General features: G+C 40.7%; 1 protein-coding gene across 1 annotated transcript in view; it reads left to right on the top strand.

Moving 5' to 3' along the window:
- The first annotated feature begins 949 nt into the window (after positions 1-949).
- Positions 950-14,845, top strand: part of ROCK1 (Rho associated coiled-coil containing protein kinase 1) — a 154,288-nt gene continuing 140,392 nt past the window's right edge. The window contains 1 exon segment of the mRNA XM_010354888.2: positions 950-1,108. Within this exon segment, the coding sequence (XP_010353190.2) occupies positions 1,016-1,108 (93 nt within the window). The 5' untranslated portion in view covers positions 950-1,015.

The raw sequence follows: 14,845 nt of genomic DNA, 5'->3' as shown, positions 1-14,845 counted from the left end.
AGGCCCCACCCACCTCACCGCCCCGCCCCGCCCCGCGGAGGCGACAGCGTGCGCGCGCGCGCGCGCGGGGTCCCGGCTAGTTCCCCTTCCGAGCGTCCGCGCCCCGCATGCGCAGTCTGCGCCGGCGGTCTCCGTTTGTTTGAACAGGAAGGCGGACATATTAGTCCCTCTCGGCCCCCCTCGCCCCACCCCCCAGGCATTCGCCGCCGCGACTCGCCCTTTCCCCGGCTGGGACCGCAGCCCCTCCCAGGAGCTCCCCCATCAGCAGCCGCCGGGACCCAACTATCGTCTTCCTCTTCGCCCGCTCTCCAGCCTTTCCTCTGCTAAGTCTCCATCGGGCATCGACCTCGCCCTGCCCCACCGGACACCGTAGCAGCAGCCCCAGCAGCGACGGGACAAAATGGGAGAGTGAGGCTGTCCCGCGGGGAGCAGCTCGTGGCCGAGACTGATCGGTGCGTCGGGCCGGGCCAAGTAGAGCCGGGGACGCGGGGCTAGACCGTCTACAGCGCCTCTGAGCGGAGCGGGCCCGGCCCGTGGCCCGAGCCGCGGCCGCAGCTGGCACAGCTCCTCACCCGCCCTTCGCTTTCGCCTTTCCTCTTCTCCCTCCCTTGTTGCCCGGAGGGAGTCTCCACCCTGCTTCTCTTTCTCTCCCCGCTCCTGCCCATCTCGGGACGGGGACCCCTCCATGGCGACGGCGGCCGGGGCCCGCTAGGCTGAAGCACCTCGCCGGAGCGACGAGGCTGGTGGCGACGGCGCTGTCGGCTGTCGTGGGGGCTGCCGGGTGGGATGCGACTTTGGGCGTCCGAGCGGCTGTGGGTCGCTGTTGCCCCCGGCCCGGGGTCTGGAGAGCGGAGGTCCCCTCAGTGAGGGGAAGAAGGGGGAACCGGGCGCACCTGGTGACCCTGAGGTTCCGGCTCCTCCGCCCCGCGGCTGCGAACCCACCGCGGAGGAAGTTGGTTGAAATTGCTTTCCGCTGCTGGTGCTGGTACGAGGGCATTGTCACAGCAGCAGCAACATGTCGACTGGGGACAGTTTTGAGACTCGATTTGAAAAAATCGACAACCTGCTGCGGGATCCCAAATCGGAAGTGAATTCGGATTGTTTGCTGGTGAGTAGCGCTGTTCTCTTTTGCTTGTCTGGGGTTTTGCATGTCTTTCCTTCCTCTTGCATTACTCTGGTTCGCTGCAAAAGAAAGTCTCAGGTGTGCATAATCGTCTTGGAAAACGCTAGATTTCTGTTTCCTGAAGAATCTTGGAGTACCATTAAAATCTCATGGCGTGGTCCTATTTGCCATTTGACTGGCTCTGTACTACTCTCTGAACTTTTAATTCTGACTCAGTTCATGAGTACCCGAAAGATGCTTACAAACTGCTATTGCAGGCATCCTATAAAAAGTTATTACGTCAGAGTTACTGCAACGTATGTAGTTTGTTGAATGGCAATCGTAGTAATATTAATCTTTTTGATCAGTTTGACAGTTAAATTGAAAAGACAACTTTGCTTTTTTTTTTTTTTTTTTTTTTTTTGCGATTTAGCTCCTAGGGGTTTAGTTTTTAGCCTTGAAAGTGACAACGGATAATTGATATTGAGCAAGTGATTTTTGAGCCAAAATTTCATAGGTGATTTGAGTTTGAAGGAACTTTTGGCTGAACTATTGTAAAAACCCAAGATAATTGGTCATATGTCATTACAATGTTAACTTATTATATTATTGGTTACAAAAGTACCGACCATACAGTTATTGTAACTTTTTGGTGGTGTGGCACTTAACATTGTCACTTTTAAAACATTCTAAAGAGGGTTTTATGACATGAAAAACCAAAATCCCATTTTAAAAATAGTTAAGTGGTTGATAACCTACAGTTATCTGTAAATAATTGGAATTCTTAGGTTTGATACATTTCCTCTGTAAACGAGTTTCTGAACAACTAAGGGTTATATAATATTTCTCTTTTAGTCCAAACAAAACCACACAATCTCTAAAAATAAGGTTTCAGGGAGTATGTATATGGACAGGATTTCACAAAGTCTTCAGTGAAATAATGTTAGATATGCTCAATTTTGGGAATTAAGATTAAGGAAACAAAATAATACCATTCAAAGAAATAATACAATTCAAAAATCCCATCTTGAATCAAAGGAAAATTAATGTAGATTGTTTAAAATTAACGTGCATATTTTTCCACGTGTATGGGCTTTACAAGAAGCTTCTCAAAACTTTCAGAATTGTTTTAAGCATCCCTGACCAGGAAATAAGAGTATTGTGGGTTGTTAGAAATGTCTTACCACATTATGGATGCTCTTCATATTGAGAAATAGTAAAGAAGGTTGATGCACAATGGATTTTAAAACATTTTATTAAACGAGATAAGTGGAAGGAATTAGAATATATCTTTCTAGTAAGGATTTCTATAACTTCTAAGAAGTCTGATTTATCTTTTAATATTTATCCAGTTTTCATGTATTTTTGAGTTTATTTTGCTTTTCGATCTCCTTATTACATGAGATGGTGTTATAAGGAGGGTTTTGTAGCTTTCTTTTTTTTATTTTAATCATCTTCTAGCCTCTTACTATAGCTTCATTTGGTGGGGACCTTTATTTAGATGTGGAGGATACAAGGAAATATAAGTCATGGACTCTTTCCCTGAGAGTCCAATCTATTTAATGGAAGACAAAACCTTATCTCACATATATACACAGAAACAAAGCCAAACAGTTCACAGATTGAGAAACGTGATAAATTCCAGATGATTGTTTAGATAATGTATGCTCTTGGAAATTGAGAGGAAGAAGTCACTGTGAATTGAGAGAGCCAAAGTATGTTTTATGATGGATGGGTAGGATTTAGATAGAGGGTACTCAGGAGGAGTGGAAGATAACGTGAATAGAGGATGGAGGCATGAGTGGCTATGACAGGTCTGGGGAAACAAGGAAGATAAGGTTGGAAGGAAAGATTAGGGTTAGATTGTGGAGGATTTGATTGGTAGGCCGAGGATTTTGGACTGCCTTTACAATGTTGTGGCTGTTAAATATTTATAAATAAGACCGTGCTAGGATGAATGAAGAAGATGAATCTGTTGTGTGGAAGATGGGTTAGCGTGGGAAAAGATTGGAGAGGTGGTGAGATTGGATGGTTTTAAAAAATTATTATTGTAATAGTCCAGAAATGATTGAAGCCCAAAATTGGGGCATGAGAATGAGAAAAGAAGAATTAATGGAACTTTATTGGCAGGCTTGGGGAAAAGAAGGGGAACCAAAGAGAGAGGCAGTAGTCAGATGACCCTAAAAAAGTTGAGCCTGGATTATGGGGAGAATGGTAAAAATAGCAAAGTCAGGTTTGGAAATTGCTTGGCTTTGAAGAATAGGCCTACAGATAAATTCAATTTTAGATTTGTTGTGTTTGAGGGGATAGTGGAACAATCATGAGGAAATGACCTGTAGACTGTTAGAGATACAGAACTGAGCTCATAGTTACAGATAATGATTTGGAAGTCATTTGCACAAAGGTGCAAGTTGATACGATGATAAAGGGAGAAACAGTGGAGGGAAAACGGTGAAAGATGAAGGTTGAACAAGGAGGAAGAGTGGAGGAAGTAAGCAATCAAGGCCTCTGGAGTTAGGACAGCCAGGTATCATGGAGGCCGACACTTCTAAAACAACATTTTGAAAAAGAGAGTAGTCAACAGACAGATTTGGTTGTTTTTTTCCCCTTGAAATCTTATAATCTTGTCCCCTTTTAATGTTTAGTTCCACAGCGTTTATTGATAGCTGTTACTGAAATATTATTAGCCTATCAATCTGAACTTGGTAAAGACTGAATTTTCCTTTTTTTTTCTGAGATGGAATCTCACTCTGTTGCCCAGGCTGGAGTGCAGTGGTGCGATCTTGGCTCACTGCAACCTCCGCCTCCCTGGTTCAAGTGATTCTCCTGCCTCAGCCCCCGTGAGTAGTTGGGATTACAGGCGTGCACTACCACACCCGGCTAATTTCCGTATTTTTAGTAGAGATGGGGTTTCATGTTGGCCAGGCTGGTCTTGTACTCCTGACCGCAAGTAAACTGCCCGCCTCGGCCTCCCAGAGTGCTGGGATTACAGGTGTGAGCCACCGTGCCTGGCCCAAGACTGAATTTCCTTTGGAGACAAAAAGTCCTTTTTTTCCGGTTTTGTAGTATCTAGCATGAATTTTCTTTGCATGATGTCTTATGTTTAACATTGAGCATTCATTCATTCATTCTGTCATTCAGTGTGACCTATCAGGTGACTTCAACTTTTTCAGTGAGTTTGTTCTTGTTCTCCCCTCTCTGGACTTTGGACTTCTCATATATTATAGGAGCAAAACTCCTTTTACATTGGTTGCCTTTCTCTATTATTTTGACTTTTGCTGATTTGTTTAACTGATACTTACTTATTAGTGTGTATTATGTGCCACAGGCAATTTAGTTCTAGGGTTTTTTTTTGTAATCCCAAAAATAAGGTTTTCAAATTATTTCTTCTCTACCTCCTTTACTAGATTCATGCTTAGAAAAGGAAACTTCCAAATCTTTTGGTTTCAGAAGTTTGCTGATGTATGTCCTTTTAACTACCTTACCCACTAAACAGCTTTTTTGTTGAGACACTAATGATGAATAGCATCTGTAATCTGAAATTTGAAATTCGAAGGGCTCAAAATCTGAAACTTTTTGAGTACTGACATGATGCCGCAAGTGGAAAATTCCACACCTGACCTTGTGCAGTGAGTTGCAGTCAAAACTTTGTTTCATGCACAAAATTATTAAAATATTGCATAAAATGACCTTCAGGTTGTTTGTGTAAGGTATGTATGAAACGTAAATGAATTTCTTATTTAGACTTGTCCCCATCCCCATGGTATCTTAGTATATGCAAATATTTTAAAATCTGAAAAAGTCTGCAGTCTGAAACACTTCTAGTCCCAAGCATTTTAACAAGGGATACTCAACCTGCAGTAGTGTGGAGTAATGTAGCTGGAAGAACTCTGGTAAGTGGGTATCCAACCTTTTCTGGAACACCTATAATTTTTTTCAAGAACTAAGTAAGTTCAGTCCTTCATATTATGTATAAAAGCTAAAATAGTCTGCAGATATTAAGCTATATTATGATAACCATTCGCTTGTTTCCTAGAGCATTCAAATTAGTCAGCTTTGCTTTTCTGTAAGTCATATTCTTTCCAGTGTCCTAATAGTTGTCCTTCTTACTGTCCATGTTACAGTTTATAAGGATTATCGGGAGCTATTTCCCTTTTTCTGACTTCCTTATCTTCTCATTATTTTGTTTAGGGCCTGTAATCATTTCTCAGTGATTTTAAGTACCCTTGAAAACAGAGTAAGGGATAGAGTTTAGTTAAGTCTGTTTAATCTTTGCAGAGGAAAAGATGCTTATGATTTGTAAATTAAAAAGGAAAAACAAGGCCAGGTACAGTGGCTCATGCCTGTAATCCCAGCACTTCGGGAGGCCAAGGCAGGTGAATAGCTTGAGCCCAGGAGTTTTTGAGAGCAGCTTGAGCAACATGATGAAACCCCGTTTCTACCAAAAATGCAAAAAATTAGCCAGGCATAATGGCATGCGCCTCTGGTCCCAGCTTCTGGAAGGCTGAGGCCAGAGAACTGCTTGAGCCCAGGATGGGGAGGTTGCAATGAGCCGAGATTGTGCCACTGCATTCCAGCCTGGGCCACACAGTGAGAACCTGTCTTAAAAGGAAAAACAAAAGTGGTTGGGAGGGTTATGGATATATTTGTTTTGAAGTTTGACATACTTTTCCTGAAAATACAGCTATCCTGCTTGTAGCATATTTATTAGCACACTGCTTCACGATGCCAGTTAAGAATATGACCTTTCCACTTTTCTTCTGGCTGGTGAAGGTGTAGCAATGGGTGAGTGGAGGAGATGGAAGGGAACCAATGTTAGTCGAACAGTGCATGTTGAGTTCTAATACTGTGCCGTTCCTTTTGTACATGTTTGTCACTACTATTTCTCATTAGGGAGTTGTTCAGAATGTGGAAGATAAACGTAAATGAAATTTCTGGTGTTAGTATTTGAGTTTTTCTTCCTTTAAATTATCTTCCTGGGCTCTCTTGACCTAGTGCTTTCCCATCTTTTCATTCTTTTTTTCTTTGCCTCAATCTTTGGCCTATAATGCTTACCTTTGTCTTCACTCTCTTGGAGAATTGATCCATTCTTACAGCTTCAATTACTGTTATCTCTATGCACATGATACCCAAATCTTTATTTTTAGTCTTTTGTTTCAAACCGTAAATATCTGACTGCCTTGTAAGCATCTCTACTTGGATGTCATGTTAGTCTCAAATCCCTCATATTCCAAAACAGGCTTCCTCCCATAAACTTACCTGTTTTGTCATTAATTCCACTATTGTCCCTGTCACTAAACTGGAATTTTTGTTGTGAACTTTTTTGACAGTGTTAGTCCACTCATTGGGTTATTACAGCAGATTTTGGGTAGCATTTTAGAATCTAGATTATTGCTGTCTAATTCCCGGGACGCCTTGCCAGTTGAACTGATCAGTTTTGGGGATATATTACTCTTGGAATGAAAAGACCTGAGGTCATTAAATCTTTGAGCCTCAAAGTTGTATCTCTGCCAGTGTTCCTAATTTGTGTGTTAATAGGTGTTATTAGTATCAATTGCATATCTGGTTAGTTTGGACCAGACTTTTTTGGATGTTAGTATGTTGAAGGAACTTCTTTAAAAAAAAAACAAGTTACGGGCCGGGCGCGGTGGCTCAAGCCTGTAATCCCAGCACTTTGGGAGGCCGAGACGGGTGGATCACGAAGTCACGAGATCGAGGCCATCCTGGCTAACACGGTGAAACCCCGTCTCTACTAAAAAATACAAAAAACTAGCCGGGCGAGGTGGCGGGCGCCTGTGGTCCCAGCTGCTCGGGAGGCTGAGGCAGGAGAATGGCGTGAACCCGGGAGGCGGAGCTTGCAGTGAGCTGAGATCCGGCCACTGCACTCCAGCCCCGGCGACAGAGCGAGACTCCGTCTCAAAAAAAAAAAAAAAAAAACAAGTTACTCTCCTAATTCATTTTTATTCATTCAGCAAATCTTTGTATAGGGCCTAAACTTGGATTGAAATCTAGGCTCTGCCATGTATTTGCTGAAATATTTTAGGGGGTTATTTTAACCTGTCAATGCTATTTCATCTTCAGAAAAATAAGAGGGGATAAAAGTACTAGATTGTTGTAAGAATTGAATAATACAGTCAAAACAACTATCACAGCATTTGGTATTTAGTAAGCAATTGTAATATGTCATATTTATAATATTTCTGTTAGATACTAGTCAGTGTGCTCAGTCTAGAAGTTGATGTTTATTGTCTTCTCTAAGTGCAGAGTAATTTATCTAGCACCTCAAACTGCTCATAAATTCATAATCTAGCTGTGCATTATTGACATCTAAGCCAATTGTAACTGAAAATTGAGACATTTATTAATAGATTGAATAAATGAGGAGGATCTTTTACAGACTGTTTATTTGTTTAGTCATGATTTATAACATGGTATCTACTTTGTGCCAAGGTTTTAGTTGGATATAAAAGGCAATTGGGAACTAATTTATGGAGATTGAGTTGTTATCTTGTTCTCTTTCTGTATGTATCTTTTATACTTTCAGTATGTGTTCTGTAAATAGGCCCTCTTGCACTACAGCCACCCTGTGGATGTGTAGAGAGGTGGCTCAGAGTAACAGCTGAGATATGAATTAGTTAATTCATTAATCTTTTGAGTCAGAAATGTTTTTAATCCAGAAGAAGGAACTACATGTAAAATTTTATATTGAACAAAGAGTAAATTCTCAGTTTTAGATTAGATTTTGCATAATTTTACACTAGTTTTACTTCATGATTGTAAGTTTTGGTGTTATGGATATATGGTGAAAACTGCAGATTCTATTATGATAATTGATAGAAAAACCCGCTTACCAGGAAATACTACATACAGAGTTCTATTGCTGAAGATAATCCAATAGCTCTACTTCTCCATTCTCATCCCCACTAAAAAGGGGGCATATCCATTTAGTTTAAGTCCACAGTATAGCTGTTGGATACAACACACATGTGTTCAAGAAGATGAACAGATAGTACCGCAATTCACAATGGAAAGTATTTATTCTTAAAAATATGCCATTGGTGTGGTGTTGTGAAAATAACACAGGACTGAAATTCAGAGCATAGTCTTGTTTTACTGTTAACTCTGTGTGATGAAGTACATAATTTTTCTTATCTAACCTTCAGTTTCCCTATTTGTAGAACAAAGGTTGGACCAGATAGTTGCTGATGTCCCTTGTATCTCTGAAAATTCTATTATAGGCCTGGCATGGTGGCTCACACCTGTAATCCTAGCACTTTTGGAGGCCAAGGTGCATGTATCCCTTGAGCCCAGGAGTTTGAGACCGGCCTGGACAACAGAGAGAGACCTCGGCTCTACAAAAAAAATAAAAATGTTACCTGGGTGTTGTGGCTTCCACCTGTAGTCTCAGCTACTTGGGAGATTGAGGTAGCAAGATTGCTTGAGCTCAGGGGGTTGAGGCTGCAATGAGCCATGTTGGTGCCACTGCACTCTAGTCTGGTTGTCAAAGTGAGACTCTGTCTCAAATAAATAAATACATAAATAAATAAATAAAATAAAAATTCTATGAGACTTTGTTTATTACACTTCAATTAAAACTTCAAAAAAAATTGTCATTGATTTATTATTTAAGAAATAAAACTTAAACAGTTAAATGATGTTGGGGTAGAAATGTAAGATTGTCAGCCATCTTTAGTAAGTGCTGTTTTTGGAACTAGTTCCTACATTAATTTCAATAGTTATATTTGGCATTAGTTTTTGAATTTGTAACTTATGTTCATAACTGTAGAGGTTTGAACAGAGGAAGTATAATTTTTCATTTGTTTATCTATTAAGATGTAAAGATATAGTTTTCTTCTCTAGTATACTTGCCCTCTCTGTTTGGGATTATGAAATATAGAGTATATTTTTTTTTTTTTTGAAGCGGAGTCTCGCTCTGTCGCCCGGACTGGAGTGCAGTGGCCGGATCTCAGCTCACTGCAAGCTCCGCCTCCCGGGTTTACGCCATTCTCCTGCCTCAGCCTCCCGAGTAGCTGGGACTACAGGCGCCCGCCACTTCGCCCGGCCAGTTTTTTGTATTTTTAGTAGAGATGGGGTTTCACCGTGTTAGCCAGGATGGTCTCGATCTCCTGACCTCGTGATCCGCCCGTCTCGGCCTCCCAAAGTGCTGGGATTACAGGCTTGAGCCACCGCGCCCGGCCTAGAGTATATTTTTATTACAGTTCCTAAACAATAGGAAGGTAGATGTTCAAATTAACGTCCAAAGTCTGATATGTCAGGGAGGCGAGAGGTTATCTTACACTTGTGTTGTATTTTTAAGGGTAAGCCAACCTGTGCCCCTCTTAATTGATTCTTACTTCTGATACCAGATTTTTGGCCAGAAATTGAAAATTTTCTCAGATTGTTGTCTTGAACTACTTTTTTTTTTTTTGAGACAGGGTCTGGCCCTGTCACCCAGGCTGAAGTGTGTTGGCACGATCTCAGCTCACTGCAACCTCCACCTCCTGAGCTCAAGCCATCCTTCTGCCGCAGCCTCTTGAGTAACTGGGACTACAGGCATGTGTCACCTTGCCTGGCTAATTTTTGTATTTTTTTTGGTCGAGATGGGGTTTTGCCATGTTGCCCAGGCTGGTCTCAAGCGAGCCATTGGCCTCAGCCTCCCAAAGTGCTAGGATTACAGGCGTGAGCCACAGCACCCATCCCTCAAACTAATTTTGAAACAGTGCACTGCAATTAACTTTCCCTTTTCTCTTTTCTGTTATTCATTCATTCATTCATTTGACAAATGTTTATTTGGTGTATTCTGTGTGCTAGGAATTCTGCTATGCAATGGAACACCATGGTGAATAAAAACAAACATGCCCCGCTTTCATGGAATTTATAGTGTCAGGAAAAGGATTAATTAAATGTCTATCACACTAAGATAGGTGTGGGATAAGGTGAAGGGCAGGTAAGAGATGTGATCATGACTTTCCTTTAAGGTTTAGTTTACTTGTAGTAAAGCCATTAAGTGTATAGTTTTCAGATATGAGGCTGTAGATTGTCTGTATCAGATTCACTTGAGGCACTTGTTAAAAATGGAACCTGGCATCTTGCCTAGACAAATAAAATCACAATTTTTTGGGATGATTCTTAGGATTTGCATGAGATGTGGCTTCTTAGACACACGCAAGTTTGAAAACTGTAGTTACAGTGGAAAGTGTGAATTTTCATTCTGTTTGGTAATTTTATAATGAAAAATTTCAAACTTACACAGAAGTAGGGAAAATAGGATGGTGAACTGTTACTCAGATTTTGCAGTTTTCAAAATGTCATCACATTTGATTTCATTAATCACCCTTTTTCTTACCAAAATATTTTAAAGTAAATTCCATATATTGTCATTTCATCCTTACATACTTCAATAAGCATCTTTGAAAAAAAAAAAAAGACATTTTCTTACATAATCATAATGGCCATTATCATGCCTAGCAAAATTGAAAGTGCTTTGGTATCATTAATTCCCAGTTTATATTCAGATTTCTCTGATTGTCTGAAACAGTGTCTATTTTACAGTTGCTTTATTAGAATCGGGATCCAAAGTCCAAATGTTGCTTTTCTTTGGTTAGGTCCTTTAAGAGTCTTTTAAGTCTCTTCTTAATATAGAGAAATCTCATTCCCCCAACTTCTCCAACTCCCCTCCCCCTGCATGTTGAAGGAACTAGGTCAGGGGTATTATACAGGACCTTGTTTTACATTCTGAATTTTTCTTTTTACTTTCCTGATGATATAATTTAACTTCTTCCTGTATTTTCCATATTTCCTATAGTAGGTAGATCTAAAAACTTGATTTACTTATTTCAGATTTCTAGTCAGCGGTACTTAATAGATTGTATTTTCTTTTGCCTCACATGGGGGTGCATAATGTCCGGCTAGCCTGTAGTGATGCTAAGGTTGATCATTCTGTTCAGGTGGCATCAGTCTGTGGTAACTTCCCGTAAGAATCCTTCATTAACCTCTCATCTAATGGTTCCATTCATTCATGATCTTTAGCCGAATCCCTGTTATTTCATTAGGGAATAGCAAAATAATGATTTTCTAATTCTGTTATTCCTTTCACATTTATTAACTATAATTCTTCTGTTAAAAGTAGAACTTTTACATATTAATATCAACTAGGGCTATATGTTTACCATGAAATACAATTCATGAAATACAGGATGAATGCTTCAATCTTTTCCTTAATTGCCACTTTTTATAGCAAGGTACTTTGGAGACTTATTATGGTAGATATGCCACGAACTGGGTAATTTGAGGGAAGTTTAAGTAAAGGACTGTTTACAAAGGTGTAGATAGTATTTAAGGAAGCCAAGCGGGTAGGGATAGTGCAGTACTCTGTGACTGGCCACAGTGAGGAGGAGAGTTGCGATCGCCTCTAGGCCAGCAGGAACAAGGGAAGAGGAGAACAGCTGAGGAGGGCAGCTCTATGGAAGAGGGCTGTCTGACAGGCAGTGTGGTTTCAAGTAAAGAGGAGCTTGTTGATCAGATATTAAGGGAGGCAGAGGAATATATCCCCTACCCTTATTCTCCTCTCTCCCTACATACAGTCTCCTTCTGAGGTCTCCCATTACCTGAAAAGCTAATATGCATAAGAGCCTGTTGATATGATCCACGTGAGTCACAAACAAGACACAACCAACATTTATTTATTTCGCTGTCTTTTTTGTTTTGTTTTTTATTTTTGGCATCATTATAAACACATTTAAAAATACTTTTGGTGTGTTTCAGTCAATTTATGTCATCCTTGCTGATACTCAGCTTGTTCTGTCTTTGGCTAATGGGGGCTTCTTCAGGTTGATTCTCGTGTTATTTGTATATGACCCTAATTATCTTTGATAGAGCATCCTTGTTTTTTTTTTTTTTTTTCTGCAATAAGGTACTCAGGCTCATCTTGTACATTTCTTGCCTCAGACCTGGAAATCAGCCATTCCTCCAGGAAACTCTTTCCTTTTGGTGGGGAATGCTACTCTTTACTACTGGTTGAAATTGTTTCTTGTCCTTGTTCAGTGAATAGAGCTATGATGTTTTATTTTTGAAAAGAAGAAAAAGTGCTTTATGCTGATTATTTCACCAACTTCATGTCAGTTAGACTCTTTCATTTTAGGTTTTTGCCCCCCTCCGTACTTAAAAAGTGCTTTCTTTCCTTTTTGATTTAATTTTTTTGTGTGTGTATGTGAAACATTTACATGCTTTTTGGTTGGTTTGGGTTTTTTTGTTTTTGTTTTTGTTTTGAGACAGTCTTGCTCTGTCGCCCAGACTGGAGTGCAGTGGCACTATCTCGGCTCGCTGCAACCTCCACCCGTGCAGTTTCCAGCAATTCTTCTGACTCAGTCTCTCCCAAGTAGCTGGGACTACAGGCATGTGCCACCATGCCCGGCTAATTTTTTTTTTTTTTTGAGATGGAGTCTTGCTCTGTCGCCCAGGCTGGAGTGCAGTGGCCGGATCTCAGCTCACTGCAAGCTCCGCCTCCCGGGTTCACGCTATTCTCCTGCCTCAGCCTCCGGAGTAGCTGGGACTACAGGTGCCCGCCACCTTGCCCGGCTAGTTTTTTTGTATTTTTTTTTTTTTTTTTTAGTAGAGACGGGGTTTCACCGTGTTAGCCAGGATGGTCTCGATCTCCTGACCTCGTGATCCGCCCATCTTGGCCTCCCAAAGTGCTGGGATTACAGGCTTGAGCCACCGCGCCCGGCCAATTTTTGTATTTTTAGTAGAGGCAGGGTTTTGCCATGTTGGCCAGGCTGGTCTTGAACTCCTGAGCTCAAGTGATCTGCCTGCCTCAGCCTCCCAAAGTGTTGGGATTACAGGCATGAGCCACCACGAAAACAGGCCTGGCTTGTGTTTTGAGACAGGGTCTTGCTCTGTCACCCAGGCTGGAGTGCAGTGGCATGATCACAGTTCACTGCAGTCTCTTCCTCCTGGGCTCAAGCGATTCTCTCACTTCAGTCTCCTGAGCAGCTGGGACTATAGGCACGTGCTACCACGCCTGGCTAATTTTAAAAATGTTTTGTAGAGATGGGATCTTGTGGTGTTGCCTAGGCCAAGATCAAACTCTTAGCCTCCCAAAGTGTTGGGATTAAAGGTGTGAGCTACTGTGCCAGGCCCATTTACGCGGTTTGAAAGTTAAAACTATACAGGATATATTCAGAATATTCTTACTTTGATCCACGTCTCTCTACTCTGTTCTTTTCCCTTTACTCTTTCTTTTGATTTGACATTTCAGTGTTTATTCTTATAAATATAAGCAAATATATATCCATATACAGATATACATAGATATATACATAGATATGTTTATATTCTTTTTTTATCATTTGTTTACACAAAAAGTAGCATGCTACATATTGGGGTATGATTTTCCTCATTCCTTTTTATAGCTGCATCCTGTTCCATTTCGTGAGTGTTAGCATTGTTTATTCAGTCTCTCATGGATGGACATCTGAGTTGTTCATGCTATTAGTAACTTTGCTCATAAGTCATTTTATATTTTTAGCAGTGTGTCTTTGGAGTAGATTCCTAGAAGTGAGATTGCTGGGTCGAAGACACGTGCATATATAATTTTGCTCACTGTTAAAATAGTCTCCCTCTCCTAAGAGTTGTGCTATTTTACATTTCCACTAGTAATATATGGGATTGTCTGTTGTCTTCACCAACAATATGTTGTAAGACTTTTGAATTTTTGTCCGTTTAATAGGTGACAAAGTGGTATCTCAGTATAATTTTAATTTTATTTTCTATTTTTTCTATTCTGATGTTAATTTTAATTTCTGTTCTTCTCATGAGTAAGGTTGAACATCTTTTCATGCTTTTTTTTTTTTTTTTTTTTTTTTGAGACGGAGTCTCACTCTGTCGCCCAGGCTTGGAGTACAGTGGTGCGATCTCGGCTCACTGCAAGCTCCGCCTCCCGGGTTCACACCATTCTCCTGCCTCAGCCTCCCGAGTAGCTGGGACTACAGGTGCCCGCCACCTCGCCTGGCTAGTGTTTTGTATTTTTTAGTAGAGACGGGGTTTCACCGTGTTAGCCAGGATGGTCTCGAACTCCTGACCTCGTGATCCGCCCGTCTCGGCCTCCCAAAGTGCTGGGATTACAGGCTTGAGCCTCCGCGCCCGACCTCTTTTCATGTTTTAAGGGCCATTTGAATTCCTTCTGTGATCTGCCCGTACATATTTTTCGTTCATTTTAAATTTCTTCTCAGTTTTTAGAAGCTCTTTACATGTTAGGGAACTTAGCCCTTTTTCTGTGGTAAAATGCAGATTTTTTATTTTTGCAATTTTTCATGTTTTAGACTTTGCTTCTGCATTTTGTTACTTTGCCGCACAATTTTTAAATGTCTCCAAATTATCAATCTTTTTTTGCTTCAAAATTTTGAATCATAGTTAGAAAGATTCCCCCTATGTCCAGATTATAAAGGAATTCATCCATATTTTCTCTGATACTTAACGTTTTTTTCCGTTTTTACTTTGACATCTATTTGGAATTTATCACGTATGGTAAATTTTGAGATACATCCAATTTTATCATTATTCAATAAATGGCTATCTGGTTATCTCCACAGCATTTGTTTTAAAATGCGTGTGTTTATTGGTTGGCAATGCCACTTTCTTCATATATTAAATTTCCATGTGTACTTGGGATTATTTCTAAACCTTCTATTCCGTTGGTCTCTGTTGCTTTTTCATGTGCTAGTATCACACTGTGTCAATAATAAA

The sequence above is a fragment of the Rhinopithecus roxellana genome, chromosome 21 (genome assembly GCF_007565055.1).
Source record: "Rhinopithecus roxellana isolate Shanxi Qingling chromosome 21, ASM756505v1, whole genome shotgun sequence".
In the NCBI taxonomy this organism is placed as follows: Eukaryota; Metazoa; Chordata; class Mammalia; order Primates; family Cercopithecidae; genus Rhinopithecus; species Rhinopithecus roxellana.
This window is presented reverse-complemented; position numbering and strand designations above follow the sequence as displayed.